Here is a 15,158-nt window from a genome sequence, read left to right on the forward strand (position 1 = left end):
TAAAATTTAAAATTTAAATTGATTTCAAAATTTAAATTTAATTTAGATCTAAATTTATGAATCAAACTCAAATCTTAGAGTTATTTTTGAATATGTTATTCGAATTTAAATAGTTGCTGATTTGATAGGTATTTTTAACTCTAGATTTAAATTTATGAATTAATTTTGAATTTATTATTTGATTTAAATAGTTGTTGATTTGATAGGTATTTTTACATCTATCTATTGTTCAAACCTGATTTATTTTAGTCAGGTAATTATTTTTCATATTATTTTTTTAAGAGACAATTGCTTATATATCCTTAAAAAGTTTCGGACTTTCTGATTCTAAGTTATTTCAAATATATTCCTTAAGTTTAATTCTATTAGTAAACGGTTAGCAACAGTCGTTATCATTCTAAAATTACTCTATGTGAGTATGGATGCTAAATTTAATCTTCTACTATTATAGGAGTAATAGAAAAATAAGAGAGTAATCATATTTAAATGAGCTAGTAGAGAGGCGAGAACCCCAGATAGAATTGATAGAGAGAAAAAAGTCCTTTTCTTTGCTTTACCAATGCAATATTATTTAGCAGTGTGGCCCAAACAAAAACACTGAAGGCATCTCTATGGGGCATAACATGTAATAACATGGTGACCAGCTATTACACAATTATAAATCAATTATAAAAAAAAAGAAGATAAATATAGGGAACAAAAGCGACGGATACTAGCGTTCGTAGGCATGTCGAACACCTATAGACAAAAAGGAGGTCCAAAGAGCAAGAAGGCAACAACAAAATTTTGTAAAAAAAAGTAGAAGAAGGTTGGAAAGAGAATTAGATAGAAAGTTGGAAATAGTACTGTATTAGAAACATAGGTCCAGGGCACGGCCAATTTTATTGGTGAAGAGGGTCCTTGGCTCAAGAGCAAGATTGGAGGGGGAACGGTGGAGAAAAAGTGGCAGGAGGAATGACCAGGTGCTTGGTTATACTGGCAAATGACATTCGCTTTTGCCTTTACATCTAAGCCACTCCGTGACGTACCGCACAAAGTGTCACGCAGATGTAGCGCGGACCTTAAGGACAGGGTAATCCCCTACCACAGGAGCAAGACACTAACCTAATCCCCCCTCAGATCGGAGATCTTGCCCTTTGGTGAACCTCCTGATGATCCTCGGTGAATATGCAGTGAGGCAGTTGCCGAGGGAAGGGTGATGCAGCAAATTCCAGCAAGGTCAATGGTAAACTTGCCAGTGGCACAATAAATGACATAGCCTTGGATGTTTATGAGAAAGAGCTCCATAGGGAAGCCATTGTGGGTTCTTTTTTGATGTAACAATTTATATCATATTTTGGAATAAATATAGAGTTCGGCTACAATGCTATCAATAGCACCAATCGCTTGGTGCTATCAAATTTTCTACTATTAGATTTATCCCTTTAACCATTTCCATCTGTCAGATCATACTATTTAACCAACCATCTAAGCAATCCTAAGGGATCACTATCATCCTAACCACACATTATTTCATCCGAGGGCTGAAAACTTAATAGCATTAATGACTTAGTGCTATTAATAGTATTCTAACCTCAAATTCATAAATGTATGTTTCTATCATATTTTGAAATATATATAAATCTATTACAATTTTATATCATATTCACCAACACTTCTACAATTCAAGGATAAAATTTTTTTAAATAAAATTTATTTTGCACACAATAATAACAATCAATCAAAAACTTTTTCTTTTGATAAAGTTAATGTGATAAAAGAGTAATTGCTATGGTTTTAAATTTATTGATTAAGTGAAAAGGGGAGAATTAAAGAGAAAGTAAAAAAAAAAAAGAAAAAGAATAGATAATAAGTGATTTTAATTTCTTGCAATATTTAAATAGGGACAAAATTTTGGTAGACATCCGTCCCCAAACAACTTGTTTAGGGACGGAGCCGATGGGCGCCGCGTAGTGTACGGGCGCCCATCGCGACCACCCCTTTCCACCACCGGCTTCTCTCTCTCTCTCTCTCTCTCTCTCTCTCTCTCTCTCAAAAAAAAATCGGAGCCCATATTTTTTTTTTTGTTTTTTTTTTTCCGTTTTCGAGGGCTGCGATGGGCGTCGTACACCACGCGGCGCCCATCGGTTCCGCCCCCAAACAAGTTGTTTGGGGGAGGATACCCACCAAATTTTTGTCCCTCAAATAGAATAATGAGAAAGGACCTGAAGAAAAAATAACTTTTCTCTCTCTTTCTCGCAACTTATAAAATAAAAAAAATCTTTATGAGTAATTATTTTTTGCTTTTTTTTTTTTAATTTCAATTCAAATGAAAGAGAACGTTACCCTTTTTTTTTTGGTTTTTTTTTATCCACGCCCAAGTAAATAACTGGTCTATGTTTTGGCATAGTCGAAATTTCAGGATGGAATCACAGCCGTCCATCCTCGAGATTCCAACGGTAGCCATATCGCCGTCCCTTCAGTACGAAAACCTATAAAAACCCCTGTCGGGATCGCGTTGTTCAAATCCGATCCATTCCCTTCCAATTTCCAAGACCCCCCCTCTCTCTCTCCCACCCTCACCATTTTCTAGGGTTTCACGTACTCCATCCCCAATTCGTCTCCGATCTCGTCTCTAGGGCTAGTCCATATCGTCGGCGAGGCTCACGGTGATCGCCGGTTTCCCCCTTTTTTAGGGTTTCACGAGCTCCGTCCTCCCCAGTTGGTCTTCGCCCTTGTCTCTAGGGCTCGTCCATGGCGCCGGCGGCGGCGAGGCTCACGGCGAACGCGATCGCCGCCGTGAGCGGCGGCGATCTGAACCTGAAGCCGGTGGTGCAGGTGGTGGAGCTGAAGCAGGTCCCCGGCGCAGCCCAGGAGCGGTTCCGGGCGCTGGTCTCGGACGGCTCCGCGGCGCACCAGGCGCTCTTGGCGACGCAGCTCAACGCGCTAGTCAAAGCGCGGCGGCTGCGACGGGGATCCGTCGTCCAGCTCCTCGAGTACATATGTAGCACCGTACAGAATCGTAGGTTCGTTGCCCTAATTTATCTGCGATTTTGCTTGATCCGTGTTTTTAATGAGTAATCTTTCGTTTAAATTTGCATTATGGTTCAATTTTTTCCGGTTTCTGTTGTTGTAATTGATCGGCGGATGCTCCTTAATTTGGGGTTTGGATGGGTAGTCTCGGGAAACGTAAATGAACCGAGAATTGTTGGTGAAGAATAGGCAGAAACTGAGTCGGAGAGGGAGGTTCGAGATTTTTCTTCTTTTTTTTTAACAAAAAATGAACTTATGGCGTTCTCTAAAATGAGGTTGAGTAGCATGAATTATTATTATTATTGTTATTATTATTTTTACATAGCAAAACGAATTTCTCAGTCACAGATTATTTAATTAGCTGGACGGGAAACTATACGTTTGCTAATAAGAGATGAAATATTTACTATCAGTCGCGAATTCGAAGTTTGAAGGGAAGTAGAAAACTGATTTATAGGTTAGTTACACGCAGAAGGTAAATTTTTGTGAGAAATATCTGAAATATAGTTAGTACTCTTTTGGTGTAAAGGTCAATTTTTCCCATGTGTAGCTGATTTATCAAGAAAATAGATGCAGCAGCTAAATCATTTTGATACATTTTTTTGGGGGGTATGTGGTTCATTTGGTGATGACCATTTCCCTTTTTCTAATGGTACAGGATTATTATTATTCTGAACATGGAAGTAATAATTCCTGAGTGTGAGATTATTGGTAATCCAAGCCTCCCTCCTGAAGCTGAACCAGTCTCTCAGAATGTTTCATCTACTAACAATTCAGGCAGCTTTACAAGGGAGACACTTAATGGTTCAGCTGGCTCGGATTCAAATTCAGTAGCACGACTTGTTTCTAAGTCATCTGCTAATCCTGCTAATGGTGCCCCAAGCTTTCCACCAACAATTCAACCTTCTTACAAGCCTCCTCCAATGTACAAAAACCGTGGCGCAATCATGAAGAATGAGGCACCGGCTCGTATAATACCAATAGCCGCTCTAAATCCTTATCAGGGGCGATGGGCCATCAAAGCTAGAGTAACTGCCAAAGGAGATATCCGCCGTTATAATAATGCCAAGGGAGATGGGAAAGTGTTCTCCTTTGATCTCCTCGATTCAGATGGAGGAGAGATACGAGTGACCTGCTTTAATTCTGTCGTAGATCGTTTCTACGAGGTCGTAGAGGTAGGAAAGGTTTATGTGATGTCAAAGGGCAGTTTGAAGCCAGCAAAGAAGAACTTCAACCATCTTAACAATGAGTGGGAGATATTTTTGGAGGCAGCCTCGACTGTGGAGCCATGTCCAGATGAGAATGACTCTATACCGACCCAGCAGTTTAATTTCAGGCCAATCAGTGAAATCGAGAATGCAGAGAACAACTCTATTCTGGATATCATCGGGATTGTTACATCCGTGAACCCTTCAGTCACTATACTGAGGAAAAATGGCATGGAAACTCAGAGAAGGATTATGAATTTGAAGGATGAGTCCGGTAAAAGTGTTGAGTTAACTTTGTGGGGTGAATTTTGCAACAAAGAAGGTAGCCAGCTCCAAGAAGCACTTGATTCTGGATTCTTCCCCGTGTTAGCTGTTAAGGCGGGAAAGGTGAATGATTTCAGTGGTAAATCAGTGGGCACAATCTCTTCCACACAACTTTTTATGAATCCTAATCTTCCAGAAGCTGATAGATTAAAAGTGTGGTTTGATGGAGGGGGAAAGAATGCTGCTTCGCAATCTATATCAAAGGATGTTATGCCTGCGTTTTCTCAGAATTTGATCCGGAAAACCATATCACAGATAAAGGACGAGGGCCTTGGCAGGGGAGAAAGGCCCGACTGGGTCACAGTGAAAGCGACCGTCTCGTTCATTAAGGCGGACAACTTTTGTTACACTGCTTGTCCATTGATGATTGGTGATAGGCAATGCAATAAGAAGGTGACGAAAGTTGCTGGTGGGAACTGGTGCTGTGATAGATGCGATAAAGAGTTTGAAGAGTGCGATTATAGGTATCTTCTCCAGGTACAGGTTCAAGATCACACAGGGCTTACCTGGGTGACAGCTTTCCAGGAGTCAGGAGAGGATATTCTGGGTTGCTCGGCAAAGGAGTTATACAAGCTCAAGTACGAAGAGAATGATGATATTAGGTTTCCAGAAATCATGCGGCGTAGTCTATTTGAGCAGTACCTATTCAGGCTGAAAATTAAGGAGGAACTGTATGGAGATGAGCAGAAGGTAAAGATTACAGCAGTTAAAGCAGAGAAAGTGAATCCTTCGATGGAAAGTCGATATCTACTGGACTTGATTGGACGGCACTCTGTGTAAGAACCTCGCATTGGAAGAGGCTGCACAGCTGATTCATCATCTCAAGGAACACTTACACCTAAAGAGTTGATTTTCATACTGACCCAATTGATTTTTTTCTTTTTTTAAATAACATTAAACAAGTAAGATCTGCAGTTATTGTGGCAAGAGTGCTGTCTGCACTCGTCAGTTAGGTGTTGAAGGTCCTTTCAGTATCTTCCACATTCAAAACTGCTTCGCCTTTGGGGTTCTTTTCTTCTGTTTTTTTTTGTTTTTTGTTTTTTGTTTCTCCTGAAGATAAGGTGCTCTTCTTGTAATCCTCTCATACAACAATACTCTCCATTAGACATTTAATCAAGCCTTTAGTCTGTAAAAACCAAACCATTGAAATGAATTCTTTTCATTCCTAGAGTTTTTGGGATGTGCCCTTGTCTGTGCTATGTCTGTGTTGGAGTTTCTGCTATTCAAACCATTGAAAATGGTCCCCTTCAACATTCCAAATGTGCGTGGGGTGGTGGTTTTACATTGGAATAGTTGGGATGCTTCTTTCCATCATGGTGCAATCTGGATGAAAGCACTGTTCAGGTTACCCAATATCAGCAAAGTTAAAGGTGTTAGAAGGGAAAAAAGAAGGGCTAAGATGCAGAAGCATCACCAATAATAAACGCCACGTCGGCAGCTGGGTCCTTATGGAAGGAAGATGTGTTCATGAATAAAGATTAGAGACAGATCCATTGATAAGAAATCTGCAGATGGAGCTTGCAGCAGAGCATAAGCAAGCAGGGATCATCGACACATTGTGATTGCAGGTTTGTGCAGGTTCTTTTATTACTAGCAAGGCATGGTGAATTCAATAAGAAAATCTTGTGCACAAAGTAATCTTACAGCCCGTCTGCTATGGGATGCATCTTGCTGTTGACGGATAGCAGGACAAATTTGTATGTAGAATTTTTCTGTGCACGGACGGGGCTGTAGAGAATGCGCCTGGCATGTTGAATAGCTAGGTAATGAGAGGTTGTACAGACAAGTTTCTGAGACTAGACAGAAGGCCTCTTGCTTTCTTTCATCCCTGTTTTCTGGACTACATGATGCACTGAACATACATATTGAGTCAGTTATGCTTTTGCTATTTGTGGCTTGAATTTATGAAGAGCTAAAACTCGAGAAATAGAGGGGGAAAAGAAAATCTGCCATTTTGTTATAAGCAATCTGTTTGGACAAGATTCACCTTGCTTAACTTCATTATTATCTGATAGATATAATCTAACTGGCCAGTTCGAAAAGGGAAAATGTTTGGTAAACATGAAACTTAAGTTTCTTGTTGTGACAAAATGTTGAAATGAGATTTTGGATCAAAATGCGGTAGTTTAATTGTAGCTTCTGCTTTTTAGGTATAGCAGAAATATCTTAAGTAATTTCAATCAAAAAGTTAATAAAGTTTCATCCCTGTTTGGCTTAATCTTTGGAGTAACTAATATGATCCAAGATGCAATAGTGGTTTAGAACATGTGGCCATGAGAAACAATGAGAAGCTAGTAGGATGCTGAAAAAAGAGATCCTAGATGGAAAACGTAGATGCTAGAAAACAGTTGAGAGTATATAAGAACGAGAGCTTTTTCAAAGGTAAATGCTTTAATATATCATAATGTCATCTTGTGGAATATTTTTGTGTTAAAATATATGAATTAATTAGAAAATTCTATATCATATGTGTCAATATATCAACAATATATAAAGATAATATTCTAAATAGATGAAATAACAAAATATTATTGAAGTTTTAGGCTAAACAGACGATGGATAAGAAAAGCTGCCATTACATCTGGAGGCCGAAAACAAATAAAAAGACAAAAAATAAGCAAACAAACCATACCAAAAAAAATCTAAGTTAAAGTCGGCAAAACTGGCCGTTTCTCTACCGACTTAATAAATTACCTAAAAACGAATTTCGCCAAAGACTGAAGTCGGCAATATAGGCTATAGTCGGTAATTGATGCGACTCGTCACCGTTGTTAACTGTGGCTTGTGAAGAAGTCGGCAATGTAATCATCTCGTCACCGACTTTAGTCTCCTCCGCTGCTCCCTTGCTCACTACTACACTCCCCTGAAATCTCCGTCGCCCGATCTACGAGGCGAGAATTTAGGGTTTCTACGTTTTGCGATTCTTTTTGCCCCATTTCCTCTCTTTCGTCGGTGAGCGATTTCTCTTTCTTAGCACAAACTCGTAGTAATAATCGCAAAACCACGTAGAGAAATATTATCTTATTTCATTTTTGCAGCATTTTGCTTTTTTGTAGGTTTCTCTTTTGTAGATCGCCTTTCACAATGGCTTCTCACATCCAAAAGGTCCCTTTTTTTGCATTTTTTCGTAAATTTTGTAAGAATTGTTTCTGAATGTGTGATAGTTTGTGGAAAATAATAGCATTTTGGGTTTAAATTTCAGTTCAAGATTGCTCTTTGCCAATTGCTGGTCACCTCCGACAAGGAGAGGAACATCGCCCGCGCCCGGGAGCTGATTGAAGATGCGGCATTGAAGGGCTCAAAGCTCATTGTTTTGCCGGTGAGAATCGCGTATATCTTGCGATTGTTTTAGCAATTTTAGGCATCAACACTCCTAAAATATGTTTGCAAACCAGTGTTCTTGGCCTCTGAAGAGAGAGATTGACAATTAGTTAGACAAGCTCTGGGAGATTAACTGCAGATGCAGTCGTTGTCGATGATTAGTTTAGAAGGTATTTGAAACTGTCTCGATAAGTAAATTGCCGTGTGTTGGCTCTTTGGTATGAAAAGATCTAATTAACATGCCATAATATGAAAGAAATAGGCAATTGTGTTCAAATGAGTTAAAATTGATGAATATCATAAGCCGACGCTTGCTCGTGTTACTAGTAGTAATGCATTATTATTCAGGTTGGAGTTTCTATTTTGTGCTATTTGATAGTGTGTCTACAATATATGTCGAAATGTAGTTCTTGCTTTGCGCAAGCATAACTTGTGTGGTCTAATTAAGATGCTTATAGGATCAACTCAACTGTTTAGCATTGATGTTTCAAAAAGTGGGATAGGTTACAGCAATTCTTGATAGAAAATAACATTATCCTCTTTCCCCACTTCTGATTAGGGAATGCTAAAATAGTGGAAAGATGTAAGGCAACATACAAATAATGGAGAAAAGGCCTTATTAGGATTCTATTTGTAAGATATGGTTTAGAGATTATATCGTCTCTAGAAGGTTTGACCTTCGTCTCTGTTAGCAAAGTGGTTCAGAATTCTCTTTTTGAGATCACTGCTGCTTTGTTGGTTGTTTCATTTTTCTTTTCTTTCCAAGAATTGGGGGCTTGGCCCCTGTACAATTCTACCTAGAGTTCCCCCACCCACCTGGAACTTGAACCCATTACCCTAAAACACACACAAAGAGAGACCAAATGCCCAAGTGCCTTGCTGTTGGAATATCAATGGTTTGGCCGTAACCTTTGAATTGGCTAACTAGAGATAGTTCATTTTATTATTTTTCCCCTTCAGTGATGGTTTACTTGTCTGGGAGAATTTTGGAGTCTCTCTTTGCTATGAAAAGTACTTCGCCATTACTTCTTGTATTTTTTTAGGTTCAGCTCTTCTTTTCTTGGCTTTTCTCATGTAATGAATTTGGCATTATATCTATTTGGGAAATGTTGGTTGTTGGTTATTATTTGGTCACAAAATTGGGTTAACTAATGCTGGCCTGTATATGATGGAAAATTTCTTGGAAGATGATGATGATCTTCTGCCTTGATTTCTGCAATATCCCTTGAAACTGATTCCCAACCAAATCTTTTTTTTTTTTTTGGTTTATTCTCTTTTACCTGTATGGTAAATGCTGACGAGGAGTCCAGCTCCAGCTCAGTGAACTGTGGCTCCAAGATTACTTGGATGGAATTCACTCAAACCTACTCGATCACCCTTAGTTGTCACTCACAAGTATCAAACTAATGCTAATTTGGTATTATCGGTGCAGGAAATGTGGAATTGTCCTTTATCACTTCAGAACTTATCAAAATATGCGGAGGATATTGATGCTCAAGACTCGCCGTCTATCTCAATGCTATCTGAGGTTGCTGCATGTCATGAAATCACAATAATAGGTGGATCAATACCAGAAAAGGCCAATGGCCAATTGTTTAACACTTGTTGTGTGCTTGGACCAGATGGACAAGTAAAAGCTAAGCATAGGAAAGTAAGAATCTACTATTTCTTTCCTTCTGACAGTGAGATAAAAAAAACAGGTATTTTACATATATCCCTGCAAAATCATTTGTGTCACAAATTTTTTGTATGCATGCTTCAAAGGAGCAGTTTTAACAAAAATAGTCTTTTTAAGTTGGGAGTTAAGCAAATTCATGAGAGGAATTTGCTTTTATGTGAGAGTTACTCCAATTTAATTGGAGACCTCTGTGAGTATCAGGGCATGTATGTAAAAAAAGCTATTTTTTTTTGGAAGTCATATACAAAAGTTCAGGTTTCACTGGGATATACATGTAAATTGCTAATTTTGTGGAGATTTATATGTAAATATTTCTACCATACAGAATTGACATTCACTTTACTTTTTTTATTTATATTTGATTGATCGATGTTTATATACCTTTTATGATTCTCTAGTAAGTAACTTTTTTGTGATTACAGTTGCATCTCTTTGATATTGACATCCCAGGAGATACTACATTTAGAGAATCTGACACTCTTACGGCCGGAGATACACCTACAATTGTGGACACAGGTGTCGATTAAAAGTTTCTACTTTCTGTTCTGCTAGTTTGTTTGTCTTATGTTTGGCCTTGTGCCAGAACACTTATCATGACCAGAACTTGAACAAGAATTTCTCGTGAGCTAGATATTCTGAACTGCTGCTCTCTTCTGGTGGTCTTTAAATGTGTAAAACAAATCTTGAGGCACGGAATAAAAAGCAAATCTTGAGGCAAGATAATTGGGCAGATATTTAGCGGTCTTCAAACGTAATCATTTTGTATAATAAAACCACAATTCTGTCTGTTGTTTGTTAGTTACATTGCAAAACTATTGATGGATTACTCTAGATGTTTTCTTATTGGCATCCACCTATGTACACTATGACTGTTCTTGATTTCTACTTTGCCATTTTAGTAAGCTTGATTGATGCGATGAATTCACAGCAGATGTTGGAAGCATTGGAATAGGCATATGCCATGATATCCGCTTTCCAGAGCTAGCAATGTTATATAGATCAAGAGGTATTGATTCTTTTCCATAGATGATATGGATTTGTTTTCGGCATATAAAATTTGGGTCTAGTTTGTCGAAGTCAACATGTAAGAGGTCCAGATTATGATGATTGATGGATGGTCAAGTTCTTTATTCAAACAGTACTATATTTTCTTGTTAAAGTCTTATGAATGCAATTATGGATGGACAAATTTAGGATCATATATTTGTAGCAATAAGTTCTAGTAATTATCTTTAAACATAGTTTGCTCTAGAATTAGTAAAATCCAGTCTATTTCAGATTTTCAGTGAGATCATGTACTGTTAATTGGACCTATTCTTTTTTTTGGGTACAAACTTCAGTTTCCGTTTAAATTATGAGTATCTATCTAAAGAAAATCCCCTTTCTTCTTTCTGATAAAAAAACTTTTATTATTTTTAAATATCTTTTTGACTATTACTAAATTGCAGCTGCTATATAAATGCGCATCAATTAATGGTTGCGTTTGTTGCTTGGAACACCAGGTGCTCATTTAATTTGTTATCCAGGAGCATTCAACATGAGCACTGGAGAGCTTCTCTGGGAATTAATGCAGAGATCGAGGTTGTGGGATAGATCAGTTCCTTTCTAGCATGCATATTCATTGTTTTGCAGTGTTATCACCACTTAACCTGCTCTTAGCTAGATTAAAGTTGACATTTTCTTTAAGCGTATAAAATTTGATGAGGCTGTTGTGTTAATTCTAGTGCATGATAGATCTTTTTTTTCGTCCCTGACTCTTCTGGAAATCACTAACTATAACTCTCTTCTGCAACATTCGAATACAGGGCTGTTGATAATCAGGTAGTGCGAACCTATCAATTTCCTTTTTCTCTCGCTTTGTGGGTCTTTTTTCCCCTGATTTATTATTCATTCAAGCTTCTTTCTTTTTCTTGGTACCTTTAGTTTACTGATCTTATTTCACATGCAGTTGTTTGTTGCAACCTGCTCACCTGCACGAAACCCTAATGCCGAGTCGGACTACATGATATGGGGTCATTCTAGTCTAGTTGGACCAGTAATTTCGCTACATAAGCTAATAAATCTGTTTTGTACAATACCTTCTTATTTATAAAATTTATTGATCTTTGAGGTGATGAATGAAATTTGCTGTTGTGAAGTTTGGCGATATGATCGCAACAACAGGGCATGATGAGGCAACCGTCGCCGGCGAGATCGACTATTCTATGATTCATAGTCGAAGGTATCGGTATCTCAACTGGTATCAGAATTAAAGCCTATGTTCTTCGTAATTGAATATATGAATTCTACAGGGAGAACCTATCTTTGGCGGAGCAAAGGCGTGGAGTTATATACAAAACGGTTGATGTTCTAGGACAAATTGCCTGATGATGATTAGCGAAACTATGTTGGATGGGAGCTGTTTTGGTGTAATTTTCTAAAAAAAAACAAGTATTCGAAACTATGTTGGATGCAATAGTACTGTAGGTTGTGATGTGACGATTACGAAAATGCTGCGTCACTATCAGATTAGCGAAATATTTGTATTCTGTTAATTAAATTAGGCTGTATAATTTAATTGAGGATAAAAATATCACATTCCCAACGTTTGAGGACAAAAGTACAATTTACCCCAATAACTATTTGTCCTTACTATATATTTATAGCAGGGCTGCTGTGCTTTCAAGAGCACGGAGGTCTCCGGCTCATAAGCTGTTTTCGATGATGGAGATTTCGAAATCGACTATCGGCTCTCGTTAACTTATTTAGCGGCATTTAAGTTCTAAAAATTATTTTTGCAATTTTGTTGATATCATTTTCTAGTGATCGAATGATTCAAAACTAATAATTTTTAATGGTTGATATCTGTCGTTTTCAAAGTTTTAATGGTGTCGAAGTATTCAATCAATGAAATTTTGATAAAATTTTTTAACTTATCTACACAAAATCAATATTTTGATGCGAAAATTTTTAGTGGTTATATCACTCATTTTATTATAAGATTTTTTATTTTCATCGTTTAATTAGTGATTTTGATCCTCTTCGATTGCTTAGGTAAATGATATGAAAATCGGCAAAAATTATTTTCTAGAAGACTTCAAATATGTTAAATCAAGTTTAACGGAGCCGATTGCTCGATTACGGAAAACTCCATCATCGAAAACCTCGGACCAGAAGGCCTCCGTGCTCCTGATAGCACAGCACCTCTCCTATTATTTATATTATAATAGAGAGAGAAGTATAAATTGGCTTTATTACTGCCACTTTTTTTTTTTTTTTTTTTTTTTTACGAGTGGAGTACCTAATTAATGATCAATTATTAAAATAATTAATATCACTTGAAATATTTACAAATTAATTTTATATGTAATTTTGATAAGTTCTTTTGTGGCAAATGGATATATATAATGGAACGGCCTAAAATAAGACTCCTTCAAAAATAATTAAATAGAATTCTTGTATATCAAATAAAAAAAGATTGCTTACTTTTAAGTAGTTTATAAATTTTAATCAGAATTTAAATTGATTAGATTTTGTTCTACAGGATTAAACGAGCAAACCTTCATATTACTTTTAAGATTTATAATTTTTTGGCAACTACTGATAATTAGAATTAAATAATGTCTGAGAAAAAAATGAAAGATTGAATTCTTAGATATTTCAATGGTATAGATCATATTCAATATGTCGATCGTCGTTGAGGGCCTCTTAATCGTCGAAAACAAGATCTACATAGGCAACAGAGTTAATATTACGTACTGATAATATTATACATCAAGCTATATATATTACTATATATATATATATATAATATATATATATACTATATAAAATTTAGGCTCCCCTGCTTAAAAAGTTATCAAGTATTAGTTTGTAAGTTTTGCCCTTGGATTAAGGGATGTGCGTTAGATATGTGGGGCGCCCCTAGGTTGAGTGGGTCGTTGTTTGAATGTAATATCTAACGGATAAAAAATATTAAGGCGTCGATCTAACGGTAAAAATTTCAAGCAACCAAGTGCTTGGTGAATTTTACAAGGGACCATAGCCGGATCTAATATATATAGTAATATATATATATATAATAGTTGGATGGCTACCTATTTAGTAGCAAAAACCCCTTCAATTATTAATACCAGTTTTTTAGCCTTTGGATAAACTCTTTCATTATTCTAAACATTGGATAAATATATAACCGCAGTGGGACATTTCACCCTAAGGAGCCACTCACTGTAAACCGACTAATATCATCCTGACCCTAACAATTTCTTATATGGTTAAAAACTTGATAGCAAAAAAGAGCATTTAAACTATTAATAGTATTGGGAGGTGTGTATAGGTTTTATATATATATATAGGCTATAGGGGCTACTATACTATAATGATAATAGAGGCCTTTTACCATAAATTTTTCAGCCGTTCAGAATGAAAAAAATTATACGGTTAGACGATGAAGTGGTTACCGGTTAGGTTGATAGTGCTTCTAGGGTTGAATGGGTGTTTGGTGAATAGTATAATCTAACGGTGAAATGATTAAAGGGTAGATCTACGATGAAAACTTATGAGTACAAGAGGCTCTATATCATAAAGAAGTATAAGTACGACTACTCGTCTCCTCTCCGACTCTCTCTCTCTCTCTCTCTCTCTCTCTCTCTCTCTATATATATATATATATATATATATCTTAGAGAATTAGGCTACTATACTATTAATAGTATCAAGCGCTTGGTGCTGTTAGATTTTGGCCCTTGGATGAAGGGATGTGTGGTTAGGATAATAATAGTCTCCGCTTAGGATGATAGTGGTCTCCTAAAGTTGAGTGGGTGATTGATTGAATAGTGTGATTTGACGGATGGAAATGGTCAAAGGGGTAAATTTAACGGTAGAAAACTCAATAGCACTAAGTGCTTAGTACTATCGTGGTATAATAGCTGGACTCTCTTTCTATATATAGAGAGAGTCGGGCTGGAATCTATTAATAGTACCAAACACTTTATGTTATCAAGTTTTCTACCATTAGATCTATCTCTTCATCAATTCTACTCATTAGATTATGCTATTCTACTAACAATCCACTAAACTATAGCAGGGAGACCAATATTAAACCCTAGGGACCACTATCATTTCAAACTTATAATTTTTCATCCAAGCGTTATAAAATTAGTAGTAAAAAGGAACAAATAATATTAATAGTATTCCAGCACGCGCGCGCACGCGCATGCGCGCGCGCGCGCGCGCACACACACACATATATATATAGGGCGTGTTTGGCTCGAAGTCGGAGTCGGAATCGGAATCGGAATCAAAATAAGCTGGAATCAGAATCGGAATGACTCAATACCTAATTCTGTTTGGTTCAACACCTGAATCAGAATCGGAATAAATCATTCCCATCGTCGGTGTTTGGTTCAGGTAGATATAAAAAATATAATCAAATTCATATACTAACATTATCTTTATAATATATTAATTTAAATTCAAATTAAAAATTAAATATTAAAAATTTACATCAAAATTTTAAAATAATATCAAAATTTTAAATCTATTTTTTTTTAAAAAAATTAAACTTTTAAGTTGAGTGGATAATTCAAAATATGAAACTAAATTTTGATTTATTCAAATTCAAACTTAAAATTACA

General features: G+C 36.7%; 2 protein-coding genes across 10 annotated transcripts; both read left to right on the top strand.

Annotated features, from left to right (window-relative positions):
• Positions 2,520 to 5,724, top strand: LOC109712044 (replication protein A 70 kDa DNA-binding subunit A). Of its 3 annotated transcripts, XM_020235468.1 has the most exons (3): positions 2,896 to 3,005; positions 3,158 to 3,225; positions 3,671 to 5,724. In XM_020235468.1, the coding sequence occupies exons 2-3, from the start codon at positions 3,173 to 3,175 to the stop codon at positions 5,322 to 5,324; spliced, it is 1,707 nt and encodes a 568-aa protein (XP_020091057.1). In that variant the 5' UTR covers positions 2,896 to 3,005; positions 3,158 to 3,172; the 3' UTR covers positions 5,325 to 5,724. The 3 variants fall into 3 exon arrangements, with proteins under 3 accessions (XP_020091056.1, XP_020091057.1, XP_020091058.1); XM_020235467.1 differs by lacking the exon at positions 3,158 to 3,225 and having other exon boundaries at positions 2,520 to 3,005; XM_020235469.1 differs by lacking the exon at positions 3,158 to 3,225 and having other exon boundaries at positions 2,917 to 3,001.
• On the top strand, positions 7,389 to 12,158 carry LOC109712092 (omega-amidase, chloroplastic-like). Of its 7 annotated transcripts, none has more exons than XR_002216778.1 (11): positions 7,389 to 7,496; positions 7,583 to 7,649; positions 7,747 to 7,863; positions 9,298 to 9,565; positions 9,994 to 10,059; positions 10,472 to 10,549; positions 11,046 to 11,124; positions 11,349 to 11,402; positions 11,492 to 11,578; positions 11,682 to 11,764; positions 11,835 to 11,894. XR_002216778.1 is itself a non-coding variant. In XM_020235518.1 (11 exons), the coding sequence occupies exons 2-11, from the start codon at positions 7,629 to 7,631 to the stop codon at positions 11,908 to 11,910; spliced, it is 891 nt and encodes a 296-aa protein (XP_020091107.1). In that variant the 5' UTR covers positions 7,390 to 7,496; positions 7,583 to 7,628; the 3' UTR covers positions 11,911 to 12,158. The 7 variants fall into 7 exon arrangements, 6 of the variants coding, with proteins under 6 accessions (XP_020091107.1, XP_020091111.1, XP_020091112.1 ...); XM_020235518.1 differs by having other exon boundaries at positions 7,390 to 7,496; positions 11,349 to 11,364; positions 11,835 to 12,158; XM_020235522.1 differs by having other exon boundaries at positions 7,390 to 7,496; positions 11,070 to 11,124; positions 11,349 to 11,364; positions 11,835 to 12,158.

This window comes from Ananas comosus, linkage group 6, assembly GCF_001540865.1.
Source record: "Ananas comosus cultivar F153 linkage group 6, ASM154086v1, whole genome shotgun sequence".
NCBI classification, from domain to species: domain Eukaryota; kingdom Viridiplantae; phylum Streptophyta; class Magnoliopsida; order Poales; family Bromeliaceae; genus Ananas; species Ananas comosus.